This window comes from Microtus ochrogaster, linkage group LG2, assembly GCF_000317375.1.
Source record: "Microtus ochrogaster isolate Prairie Vole_2 linkage group LG2, MicOch1.0, whole genome shotgun sequence".
Taxonomy (NCBI): domain Eukaryota; kingdom Metazoa; phylum Chordata; class Mammalia; order Rodentia; family Cricetidae; genus Microtus; species Microtus ochrogaster.
In genome coordinates, this window is record NC_022028.1 from 6,800,207 (window position 1) to 6,813,362 (window position 13,156).

General features: G+C 43.7%; 1 protein-coding gene across 1 annotated transcript in view; it reads right to left on the minus strand.

Annotated features, from left to right (window-relative positions):
• Nucleotides 1–6,281: 6,281 nt before the first annotated feature.
• The window catches only part of Slc25a27 (solute carrier family 25 member 27), a 25,232-nt gene continuing 18,357 nt past the window's right edge, over nt 6,282–13,156 (minus strand). Inside the window, exons 7-9 of the mRNA XM_005359802.3 lie at nt 12,557–12,649; nt 11,870–11,972; nt 6,282–6,668 (exon numbers count right to left, since the gene is read on the minus strand). Of these exons, the coding sequence (XP_005359859.1) occupies nt 6,597–6,668; nt 11,870–11,972; nt 12,557–12,649 (268 nt within the window). The 3' untranslated portion in view covers nt 6,282–6,596. The remainder of the gene's footprint in view (nt 6,669–11,869; nt 11,973–12,556; nt 12,650–13,156) is intronic.

The window sequence follows — 13,156 nt, forward strand, 5'->3', positions numbered from 1 at the left end:
GTGCTGATATCCCGCTGAGTATTTCTGTGTTCTTCATCTATTCCTGGAGTAGGTAGTTTTACGTTTTCTTCTGTCCTATTCTGCTGTAGGAAAGAGAAGTGGAATTTTTTAAAAATATTGGTTCCTTTCCACTATTATGATTAAGCTCCAATTAAGTTTTCTCCTTTATCATTCATAATGTTTTCAGTTCTATTAAAAAGTACAAGTTCCCCTCCCTCTTATTAGTCCTGAGAGGCCTCTACCTTCAGGGAAAGGGATATTTGAAGTCTAATCTTATATTTAAGGGCCAAAGGGAGAAGACCAGTTGAAAGTCTATATTCCATTCAGCTGAGACTATACCCAGGTATTCAGGACCTAAGTGTAGCCCTGACCATTTAGACCAAAGGGCTTCTAAAGGCAAACCCCACATCTTGGCATCTCGCTTAGCAGATGCAGAGAGGGCTGCATAAGCAAGCAGTTAGTTTAACAGAAGCTAAGTTTAGCTGGGGCATCTTAATCTCAGAGTCAAGTTAAACCTGAAATGATCTCAGCAGGAACACAATAATACATATTGGATGCCTACTATGGGTTTGGGATGGCCAGTTCAGTGTAGAAGTCACAGAAACTGTGTTCCTTCATAGTGACAGTGAACAAGCCTTGAAGACCAAAGGTTTAAGGAGTTGGTAGCTAGGAGAGGTGACAGGGGCAGAAAATGGCATGCCAACCCCATACAGGATGAGACGAAGGAAGCCAGGCAGTGCAGGAATCAAAGCAGGGGTGGTGTCAGACTCTCCCATTCTGCAGCTGAATGCTGAATGCCATCCCTCTGCCAGTGAGCTTGTGCAAAGAATAACTGGGTGAACTGGGTGTAATGGCCTGTCCTGCCCCTTCGAGAGACAAACCCCATCCACTCCCTCCCCAGTCCACTGAGGCAAGCAGATCTTCCTTCTGCTTCCAGTCTGAGCTCCTTCCTTTTCTGTCTCTCTCCCGAAGTGCTTCCATAACCCATTAAATAAATATCCAACCTCACTCTGCATGGCTGCCTTCCTGGCCCGCTGTATCTCATGGCCTGCTGCCCACTGCCGCCACTCAGGCGTTTTACCATAACATTGGGAATACTCATAAAACAAAAAATTATAGCCTTGAAATACAACTATCTTTGCTAGTATTGAATACTTCAAACCCAATACTCCAAGTCAATTTCAAATTCCACGATAAACAGTAAAATTTACAAAAACTCTCTTTTTATTGTTATCTTGAAGCTATAACTGGATAGAAAATAACCATTAACTCAATCAGGCATTTAAAAGCACTTATTTTTAAAATTCAGGATAGCACACTTTATTTGCTCACAGGTTCCTGTTTGTTACCAGGTATTTTCAGCAAACAGATCTCTTTAAGCATCTTCAGCTGCTTTAATCAAACCTTCAAAGTGGCTCCCGCTGCTGTGGGCAATCACAGCAGCCTGTCGGGGGTAAAGTACAGGGAGAGAAAAATTATCATGTACTCCTTACAGTTCAGAAATGCCAAGACACTTGAGTCAGGGCAAACGTGCATTTGTCTGTCTGGTTTAAATGGAAGCTGAATTTCCAGACACTCTCTAAAATGATGTAATCACGTCAGAATATTTTTTTTAGCTATTAGTCAACTAATTAAGTGTTGTATTATTTATAACTACCCAAATCCTAGCCTATATGGGAAGCATTTATTTTCCTTTTAATGTGTATGGGGGAATGAGTATGTGATGGTAGGTGTATGGAGGTCGCAGGAGTCTGTTCTTCTCACCATGTGAGTTCTAGGTTGTCTAGCAGCCTTGGCAGCAGGTGCCTGCATACACAAAGCCATCTTGCCTGTCCATTGTGGAAGGCTTTTAACGGGTGAAGATGGTATTTCTAAAGGATTAAAATACACTTGACACCAATATCTTTTCAGTGGGAAGCTGAGCATTCGGTAAATACCTTAATGAAGTTCAGGGTTCTATTCAGCATCATCTTCTGAAGATAGAAGGAAAATAAAATATAATCATCTGTCCATAAATATTTTTCTCTCTATTTCGTTAAAAAGAGAAAACCCTTCTGATTTAACATCTCCTCTGTTAAGGGAGATGTTTTATAGAGTCCCTGCTTTCGGCTAGCTCTCCCATGTAGGGCAAAATGGCATTTTTATCCACTTAGTAGGGGAAGCAATGGGACCCATGGGTGCTATAGTTCCTGAAAGTTTCTGATAGACAAAATCTGGACCTAATTAGTCAACGAGAATGAAGGATGGGTGGGGTGATCAGATGGAAGTTAGGTGCAGGACACAGAATGAGGTTGCACGATGCGCACGCAGTGGAGCCCCTCTGAAATAAGCAGAGATCTGAGCATCTGATGGAGGAGGAGGTGGAAATGCAGGGCGAGCACAGGTCAGAACAAATGGGTGGGTTCAAGAGAGGACCTGGAACACCAGAGAGATTATAGTGTACTCTCTATAGTCTAGACAGAAGGAGCAGCTGAAGGTTATATTATTTAGTGATGCATCCCAGCTACTGAAAGAAATTATCCCAAGAAAAAGTTCATGGTGAGACAGACCAGTGCAGGTGCTTATGTTACAAAGTCTGAACATAGCATTTCCAACCATAGACTATGAGGAAATAATTACACTCAGGGAAAAGCAAATCTATTTTTTTTTAAATAAGATATTGAAATAATGGGCCCTTGGATACTGTAGAACCTAGCCATGACAAGCCCAATAGGGGCCCCGAGACTCAGTAGTTTACCCTAAGGCAATACCTGGTAGCAAGAAAAACCACAAACTGGGACCACCCAGAAACAGACTGTGCAAAGGAAATTCCTAACTTACCAACCACTGTAGATAGAATTACCTGCCAGCACACACCCATTGCTTTTTACCAGAACCTAGACAAATGTTAGCCAATCAGGAGTTCTGAACCTTAGAAATCCCTCACCCCCACCTTTGCTACTACAAAAACCCAACCCTTACTGAGCTCAGGGCTGTCCAATCACTCCAATACGTTGGACACATGGAGAGATGGAGTTTGCAAACTTGTGAAAGAAACAGGCTCTTTGCTCTTACATACAGGACTTGGTCTCCTAGTTGGTTTTGTGGGGACTCCGTGATCTGGGCATAGCAGATACAGACTAGGTAAACATACAAAGAGTAGCAGTTTCTCAAATCTTCCTACAGAGCAATGGTTCCTCCATGTCTTCATATAAAGAAACAGCAGCCTAGAGATGCAGAGTGGATTACAGTGTCAAAGTCTGTTCCGTTAAAAGATCCCAGACCTTGAGGGAGGTTCTCAGATTTCAGGGCCAGGCTTTCTTCCGCATCCACTGGCACTCAGTAACAATATGTAGTTTTCCGGTAATCACCAAGGAGGCGCTTTGGTTTAGCCAGGGAAGAGAATGGCTTACTATCCAAATATTTTGTTTGTTTGGAGACAAGGTCTTCCATGAGGCCCAGGCTGGCTTTGAACTTACCAAAGAGCCAAGATGATCTTGAACTTCAATCCTCTTATCTCTTACCTTTGGAGAACTAGAATTACAGGTGCGTGCCACCATGCCATGTCAAAACCCATATCTGAATCATCAAATATTAAAATTGTGCATTTTCCCCATGAGATGCCTTGAAAAATCTGTTTTTGTGCATATAGGAACAAAAAGTATAACTCTCTCAATTGCAAATATATATATTTAAAAATTTGAAGGTTCAAACACAAATTTTTTCACTTAAATGTTCCCCAATTTGATTCCTTTTTAAATAAACATGGCAAAAGAGACATTTCAGATTCACATGACAGCTGCAGTCTTAAAATAATGAAGGTAAAACTAATGCATTATTTGTAGCAAAAAAAAACTTTTCTGGAGGACAGACAAATAAATAAATAAATAAATAAATAAATACAACTATAAATGAGGGTAGTGATTTACATAAAAACAGAAGATCTACCTAGTCCTACCTACCCCTGAAGGATTATAATACAATAGGTCCTGAAGCTCTCTAAAAACATATATTTTTCCTAGGGCTGGAGAAATGGAGAAGTGGTTAAGAGCAATGGCTGTTCTTCCAGAAGACCTGGGTTCAATGCCCAGCAACCACATGGTAGCTCATGACCATCCATAACTTTAGTTTCAGGGGATTCAATGGCCTCTTCTCACCTCTTTAGGAGCCACATGCAAGTCGTACATAAACACACATGCAGGAAGACAACCAGACATGTAAAATTAAAAAAAATGTAAAAACCGGTATTATTTCTAACTAAAAATCAGCCTTAAGGAATTCTATTTCTTTAGTTAGATATACTTGTTAATTTTCTTATAAAGAACAGAGAACTATTTGTAACAAAAATATATAGATTTTTCATGAAGAAAAAATATTTTATGAGAGAAAAATGTGAAATTTAAAAAAAGAAAAACATCCATTAATACTGAGCTGCGGAAAACTTGGGAAGTGCCAGAGCTACACAGTAGGAAAGTGAGGAAGTTACAGACAGGAGTTCTCGGATGTGTGGCTACCGAGAACCAAACATGCTAGGAAACCATGGGTGTAATGGGACATAAGTGAGAGACACCAGCAGCAGGAGGATGCAGAGGCTTAGTGTTCAAGTTCACCTAATCCTGAACTTCATGCTGCAGGCATGAGACAAAACAACAGCAACATAAAACACAAAACAAAAGCCCAGGGATAACTCAAGAATCTGAGGGTTGCCATGGAGCTGTTGCAAGTTGCTTGGGTACCTAGTTAGTGTAGAGAAGGTCCATTGGAATACCCGTAATAATCAGGACCTTTGCACTTTGCAGCTAAAGCAACCTCCTTTCTCTGGGCTTCAGTTTCCAAACTTGTAAATTGACAGAGTTTGTTCAATCAGATGATCTCAAAGGATAGTTTCAAGAATTCGAGTGGATTCCGAAAGTGTCAAAGAACGTGTCAGTGCATAGTGGCGTTTCAGTCCCAAGCCCCCGAAAGAATAAAGCTAAGCCAATTTTTAATAGTTCAGTTTGCATATAATTATTTAATTCCATCTTTACTTAGTCATAAACATTACAAAACATAGGAAAACCAAATTTTCCCCAAAGTGATTCAGGCTGTGGAGCAGAATACTTGGGGACTTAAGCACATAATATAGTGTAATAGAGGCTATATATATTTAGCAATTCAATTACAGATTGACGAGTACAATGGAAAGGTAGGCAACCCGAAGACGTAAAGAGATTGATCTCTGCCTTCTGCAAATAAAAAAAAGTGAGATGGTTACACACATTGAAAGGTCTGTAGAAGTGTGCTTCCTCCTTTAAAATGGCAGTGATTATCCACCCACACAGTCATGCTGATGACAGCATCTATGTCCATCGTGACATCTACCAGTTGGCTCTGAGGTCTACCTTGGGCCTGAGCGGTTGGGGTTTTCCTAGTACCATCTCCAGCCTCTACCCCTAGCTGAAGCCATCCATCCTAAAATGCCCTATGTCTGAGGCTGGGGGAGCAGGTGTGTGCAGGTGAATCTGGAACAACTGTTCTAAAACAAGCAAAGGTCCAGATGCAAAGACTGAGAGATTAGCATGACCCGCAGATGGTACACGCTTGTCACATCTTATGCAAGAATGAGTAAGATTCAAAATGACTAATCCTTGGGCTTCTGAAAGTTCTAGAACGGCATCCGAATTGCCTCTCTTCCTCTCTGTGATAGAGGGGACAGGTATAGAAAAAGCCACATCGGAGTGAGCTGACTTCACGGCACTCTTGCTTCGAAAACACCCAGGAAGAGCTGATGACATTATGAGGTGCTTCCTACGACGACCCCGAGAGCTGAATCTCAGTCAGATGCGTTGTGGTTTCCATTTGTGACGATCCTCAGAGTTACTGACAAATGTGAGTCATCATGGAATATGGCAAATGCTCTGCTCTCACTGTCAGGGTAAGTACCCGGCTCTAGCGTGTGTGTGGGAGTTACAGCCGGGGAGCACACACATAAAGGTGGGCCCTGCCAGCAACGGGCCTCTGCCCTTGCAATCCAAACATCACTTCAAGTTCCCTCTTTTAGCTTTTCATCCTCCTTGCCAGAGTGGTAAAGCAACTTCTTTCAGCACTAGGGAAACTCAACATGTTTATTCTTGTATTTTCCTTTTCCTCCTGTAGTTTACGATATGTGCTCTAGTAACAGAAAAGAGAGTTGTCACGCCACAATAAGAGATACTGGCGCACAGGTTAAATGTGTTTCCTAAGCACTACGCAGTCTTTCACGTCGCTGAGGTCTATCCAGGTCTGAGGGGTTGGCTCCCTCTGGGGCTCCTCTAGGCAGACACTTTTGCTGGGATCAGCAGCTCAAAGTCTTAAACCTTCGGGTCCAAGGTCAAAGTGGTCCAGGTTCCATTCTTTAGGAAATGCCGAGCTGGGTCTCAGTGGTTGGTCTTGAGAGATTGGGACCAGACAGATCCCTCTTAGATAAATATCTGAGTGGAGTCAAAGAGAACTCTGGTTTCCATGGAAAGAGAAAGTGCTACCCCCTGTAAATCGCAGTCTCTGTGGCGTAAAGTACCTTCCTAAAGAGGTAGAAATAATAGGGGCGCGTGTTGCAGATGCCCTTGTTCGGCAACGAGGAGCACTCTGGCTTTAAGGGCTTAAAACGGACTGACTCCGCTCATCTCTCTGATTTTTTCATACGTGAGCCAGAACACCATTGACCAAGGGGTCTGAAAGATTAACCAAAGAGGTTAGTGCACATTTCAAAGCCATTTTAAAGATTCTACATATCGCACAAACATCTTTTAATGACATTGTCATTTTCAATCCGCTTGTTCAAAAGGCAAAACAAACCCCCCACAAATATCTTACTGTTTACCTTTGGAAATTATTACCTTGAAACTTACACAGCATTTTCATGTCATATTGATCACAGATTTCCCTAAAAACAACTTGCAATAGGAAAAAAAAAAAGAGACCTTATCCCATTTTACAGATGAGAATGCTGAGGCGTACAGTCCACTGCCCACTGACACGGTGTGCAATCAGAACACAGGATTCTTTCTACTGACTGCTTCAGGCTACAAGGCTACAACAGGGATCATCTTGACTTCTGTACTTAGCAGCTCTCCAATTAGACATTCAGGAAGTGAGGAAGACAAAGACCAGCCTTTAAAGGCTGTGTCATAAAAATCTCAGTCCCAGATGTCCTGCAATCTGCACAACCGAGTTTGAGCTACACAGAAAAAGGAGCTCTGGGCTCAGAATGGCTTGACCTTAATCTCAATGACCACACCCACAGGAACGAGGGAGGGCTTGGGCTGAAAGGAGGCACAGAAACTAGCAACGAGGGATTCTCAGAGAATGGGCGGTGCTTGGACTGAAGTTTAGTTCTTACCAGTGCCTAGAGACGATCTCCATTTTATAGCAGTTAAGCAGTTGGAATCTAGACAGTATTTGCTAAATGTGTTTGTAAAGGAATGCATATGCCTGCATGTGGGAATTTTAAACATGTTATATCGGCAGATTGAGGACTTATTCAGTAGTGATTAGCTGATCTGCACAGAAAGCTGACATCGCAACCACAAAGCTGTGAATGTACCATATTCCAGAGCCGTCAGAGGCGACTGCAGAGACCAGGCAGGGATCCTGGTTAAGAAGAACCCTGCGGCCGTCTCTAATGATGTGGTTGTCAGCTTTGCTTCTCATATGAATGCAACAGTACAGGTTTGAAACCGCAGGGACTGGGTGAAGCAGCATGCCTCCTCTGCCCAGCAAAGCGACTGCGGCAGGGTTTCGTGGGCTACTGAGTGAGTTCAGAGAGAGATGGTGTAGCTGACGTCTATGGGGAGCTAATGGGTGGGACTGACTGAGCCTCTGTGCATGCATGTTGTCTGTACTTACTGAGCTCCCCACCAGGACGGTTATGTCAATAATCCAGCTGCGTATGGTGCTGTGTTGTTGCCTTGGGTTTATCCTGGGACTGCTGAAGTCCTTACCCATTCCTGTTTCTGCAGAGCTCTATACTCAAAAGCTCTCTTTACTTGATATCCTTAAATCTTAAATTTGCAAATAAGCTTCTCCTGCTATGATGCTTGGCAGGTGACCTCACAATGCTTATGCAGGGCTTGAGTTTATGAAGAGCACGCTGGCCCGGAGGCAGCAGTTACTTGTATGATTTGCCAAATGTGATGTGTGGCGTCAATACACCAGCTATTCTGACCTAATCATAAGCATCAGAAGTCAGCTGGGTACTTGAAGGTGCTTATGAGTCAGATGTCTGGGTTCAAACACGCACAGCAACAACCCGCAGGGTAATAACAAGCACCCTGGTGATGCTTGTTGGGTAGGGAGCCTTTCTTTGATACCAGTCCTCCATGTCTATACACCCCTACTTTCTAGTTTTCCGTCTGTGTGCGGTGAGCATGTTTGTATGTGTGTGTGTGGGGGGGGAGTGTTTGTAGGTATGCATGTGGGAGGCACCCAAGATTGCTATCAGGAATCATTCTCAGCAGCTCTTCGGCCTTATTCGGTGAGGTAGGGTCTCTCAATCAAACCCAGAGCTCACTGATATGGCTAGTCTGGCTAGCCCACTTGTTCCAAGGATCCCCACCTCTGCCTTCAGAGGCTGGAATTACAGCGGACCAACACACACAGATAACATTTACATGGGATCCTAATGAAGTTGGGACTGCACACTTATGTTGCAAGCACTTAGCCATGAACCTGGCCCCCATTTCTTTATATTCTTTTAGGATTTCTATCAGCTAGCTAAAGGATCTTAAGGAACTCAGCACACTGAACCAGTAAGGAGAAGGGAATCAGAGTCAAAAACATCTGGGAGGCAATTCTGCTCTGCCACAGCTGTATGATCTTGAGAAAATCTCTTACACACCGAGATCTGGTTTTCCCACCTGGAAATGTGAATGATGGCACCTGCCTTACTGTATTCTTGAGTGAATTTAGAAATGATTCCTGTGCGTGAAGCACTTGGCACATAGTAGGTGCTTTAAGAAATGCCTGCGTCACCTCTACCTCCACACATGATGCGGATGCCCACGTTACTCCCTCTTCTGTCATTTGACAAATGCCTACAGAAGCATCACAGCCCAGAACAAATAGCAACTCTTTGCAGCCTTTTGTGCCCCTAGGACAGCTAACCGTTCCAGCCACGCTTTCTGCACTGCCCATATTCCCACTCAGTATTGTTCACGCCGCTAACAGACACAAGTGCCTTAGAAAGGTGTCCAACATCACACTGCCTGGGGCTGAGGATGCTAAGAAATACTAGCTAATGACCTAACTTGGTCACGTCATGCAGATGCTCTCCCCTTATTTCCTCCTCTATGAAAGAGGGACATGACCACAGCTCACAGCGTAGATAGCTGGGGGAACTCAATGGGCTGAGCCACGGTTATAAGGAGGACAGTGCTGCAGATGCACCAAGTGATTCGCTGGTGCTCACCACTTTTATAACCTTTAACCACTTACTGAAAAGGACTGTCTTATTCTTGAGTGCGGCCAGTGTCTCTAACAGCTCCTTCTTTGTATAAGCCCAATTAAAACAAAACAAAACAAAAGAAACCCTATAGTTTCAGTAAGAAATATTCAATTTTAAAATGATTTTAGGCTAATCAAGACCACCAAAATAAGATAGGGCTTTGTTGCTTATTAGTTCTAGTACACTTTTGTAGCATGGTCTGAATCTACAGTGTAAGATGATGGGATCATGAGAGGCACTGGCCCCATCAGTAGACAGTTAATCCATTAGGAGGGAAGGCTTGGTAGGAGAAAGTAGATCACCAGGGGTGTCGTGTGTGTGTGTGTGTGTGTGTGTGTGTGTTGTATGTCTGTGTGTGCACGTGTGCAGGTGTGCTCAGCAGTGGACTGTCTGTGAGAGGCCAGAGTCAATGTTGGGTATCTCCCGCAGTTGCTTCTCTAACTTACTGAGACATAGTCTCTCAACGAGACCTGGAGCTCACCATTTCCGCTAGACCAGCCAGCCAGGGAGTCGGCGAGGTATATCTGCTCGCACCCCCCAGTGCTTGGGTTATGGGTGCAAACACCACCACACTGGCTTTTTACACAAGCACTGGGGATCCAAACTCTGCTTCATACTTTACCCACTGATCCATCTCATCAACCCTGGACAGGGGGTGTGTGGGGAGTCTGAAGGATCCACCTGTCCCTGGCCCCTTCCTGTAGACAGCTCTCTACTATGCTCTGCCACATGCTCCTGCCACCATGGTCTGCCTCACTAGCCCACAGGAGCAATGGGGTCAGCTGACCACAGACTGAACCCTCTGAAACCGTGAGAGCAAATGAATTCCTCTCTTTTTCGGGTTGTTTTGTTGGTTATTGGGTATTCTGTTATAGCAAACAAAGGCTGACTGGCATACTTATGTCAGACACTGCTAAGAGCTTCTGCTGTTAGTTTCTTCTTAATAACCAGCTGCTATCCCATGGTGACAGACAGCACATATTCCCAGTTGCCACCTGGGAGCGGACATTTCTGACACTCCCTGCATCTCCATCCCATCTGCATCTAAGATTCTGATTTTGATCTGATATTAGGGTAATCTTCTGTTCATCTATCCATATGTCCTACAGGCACTTCAAAACTATTGTGTCAAAAATTAAGTTTATTGCAGCTACAGTTTTCTTGCCCTGCAAATGATGTCCATTTGCACAAACTGTTGTCAGCCCCGGTTGCCCAGAGCCTATTTTTTCCGTCTTCTCTGGTCATTCTGCTGTCCTCATCTGATCAGGCTTCTATACCCCAAATACCTATTAAAAGGTGTCCTCTTCCCTCACTGCCCAACATCAATCTGCTCCACCACCACGCTTCCTCCATCACCCCAGGCCTTTTCTCAACTCAGGGAAGACAGAATCATCTCAAGTGGCTAAGCTTCAGCCTACCCCAGTGTGCAAAGTTCAGCAGGCCCTCCCCAGCTGCCTTCTGCCTCTCTGCCTTGCCCTTTGCCTGCCTCCTCAGTTTCTCCATCTTGGCCTTCAAGCCCTCAGGATCTCAGTCCACCCCAGCCCTTTCCAGAGAATGTTTTCTTGCCATTTTGCAGGATCAAGCCTTAATTACTTTTTAAATCTCAGGTCAAAGGTCTCTTCTAGGGAGGCCTTCTCAATTCCCCATGTAAGCTGTACCTATTCACTGTGTGGCTCTACAGAACTAGCAATTCCTCCTGTGAACTCACCATTTATAGTTTCTCATTCAAGACTAAGTCCTTACTACATGACATGCATTCAAGCAGGGGTAAACAGAGTTATTTATGTCTTATTATGTCTTATTATATTATGCTGATTTTGACTCTTTGAGTTTCTAACCCCATAATGCCACCACATTTTCCAATACTGTTAAGTACTTACAACAGTTCTTTGCATTTAATTCTATTTACTGCATCACTAACTCTACCTAACGCTGTGTCTCACTGCACTGTAGTCAATGACAGGAGTATTGGCATAGTGCTTTCTCCTAAAGCAGCGTCTCTGATAACACCTGGAAAACTCTGTCATCAAAATAACAAGTTCTGAAGCAGCAAAATTTCCTCAGAACTCCATTCTGGAATCTGTACATCCACTCCAGCCCAGGATATTTTAGATAAGAAGACACACACAGTAAATAGCTAAATAGGAAATAGTATGTCTTTATCTACTTTCATAACAAATTATCAACCTGTTTATTAATAAATGTTGACCCGTTCATTTAGCCATTGTCTGTCAAGAAAGGAAACATGATTCTAAGGAGAGGAGGAAACAAAACCTAAAAAATATTTTAAAAAGCAAGGATGGATGGGCCTGTTGTGAAGGCAGGGCCAAGCTATACACCAGAAGAGAAAATAGAAAAGATCTGTAAAATACAAGTAATTTAAATACAAAGAAAACAACAATAAAGGATAAAACAAGACAGCATCTTTACCATTCTCAGCCAGGACGGTAGAAAGCCTTTATACAGGCTCAGGAAGCCTTCCCCTTGGACAGCCTGAATCAAGCAGTCAGTTGACGACTTATATAAAAGTCCCCTGTAAGGACAAAGAGAGCTGTGTCACATTTCCTCCTATGTAAACAGAGGTGTAAATAAAGCCATCTAGGGAGGGTATAGTAAACCAAATGCTTTCTGCTTGTTTAGAACAAACAGTCTCAGTGCTCCACTGACATAGGTATCTTCATTTGGGTGTAGGCATCTCCTTGTTGACTCTTTTTTCCCATCACCCCCTTGGTCCTCTCTGAGTTCATTCCAGCAGACCTCTTCCAAAGAGAACACATGACTTTATACGACGACATCACATTCTGTTCCCTGAAAGGCACAGGCTGGGGAAAGAGTGGTGGGTCTGCAGGTTCTCAGCAGAGGAAGTTTTCAAAACCTTAGAAAACAACATCACAGTAGCTACTTTGTGTCTAAATAATATGATTGTTCACTCAATTCCCCAAAGGCTCAGTATATTTGCATCAGACAAAGAGAAGGCAATTTCACGAGAATAACGGCCCCATGGAACAGGAAAACACAGGACAGCATCTCTGTTGCACAGACCTATAAGAAACCATCTTTGGAACACCAAGATTGCTGCCTACACTCCAGCATGTGGGCACTAAGGGCTTTATCTACCTTCCCTGCTTGTCTCGAGGTTGGTTCATTATTCGGCTCTTAATGACATCAGCCGGGGTCCCCAGAATAGAAGCTACAAGTCCCGAACACAAACTGTAGACACAAAGAAATGAAAGTTAAAGAGAATACTTAAATAGCTCCCAAACTCTAAAAAAAAGCACCTAACTTCGAAAAAAGAATAGAGTGCAAAATACTATTTGAGATTAAAATTAATGTTTAATTCTGTAAAGAGACAGAAAATATTTAAAGCAGAGCAGCCAACAGGTATGCACCTCCCAGTGCCAGGCTTCCTGTCAAGGAGGGGACAAGAGAGATGAGTCTCCCCTTGGAGACAGCTTGGGAAATGAAAGATCTTGTCAGGCAAGCTTGACGACCTGAGTCCTGATTTCAGCCCAGCAGAGGAGAAAGCCGACTCCTGTAAGGTGTCCTCTGACCTCCACAAGCATGTTGTGGCATGCACAGACATGCACGACACACAGTGACACCCCCACCCTCCCACTCACACCCCCACAGTCATACCCTCATACCCCCTCCCCACCCACGGTCACACCCCATACCCCCTCCCCACCCACAGTCACACCCCATACCCCCTCCCCACCC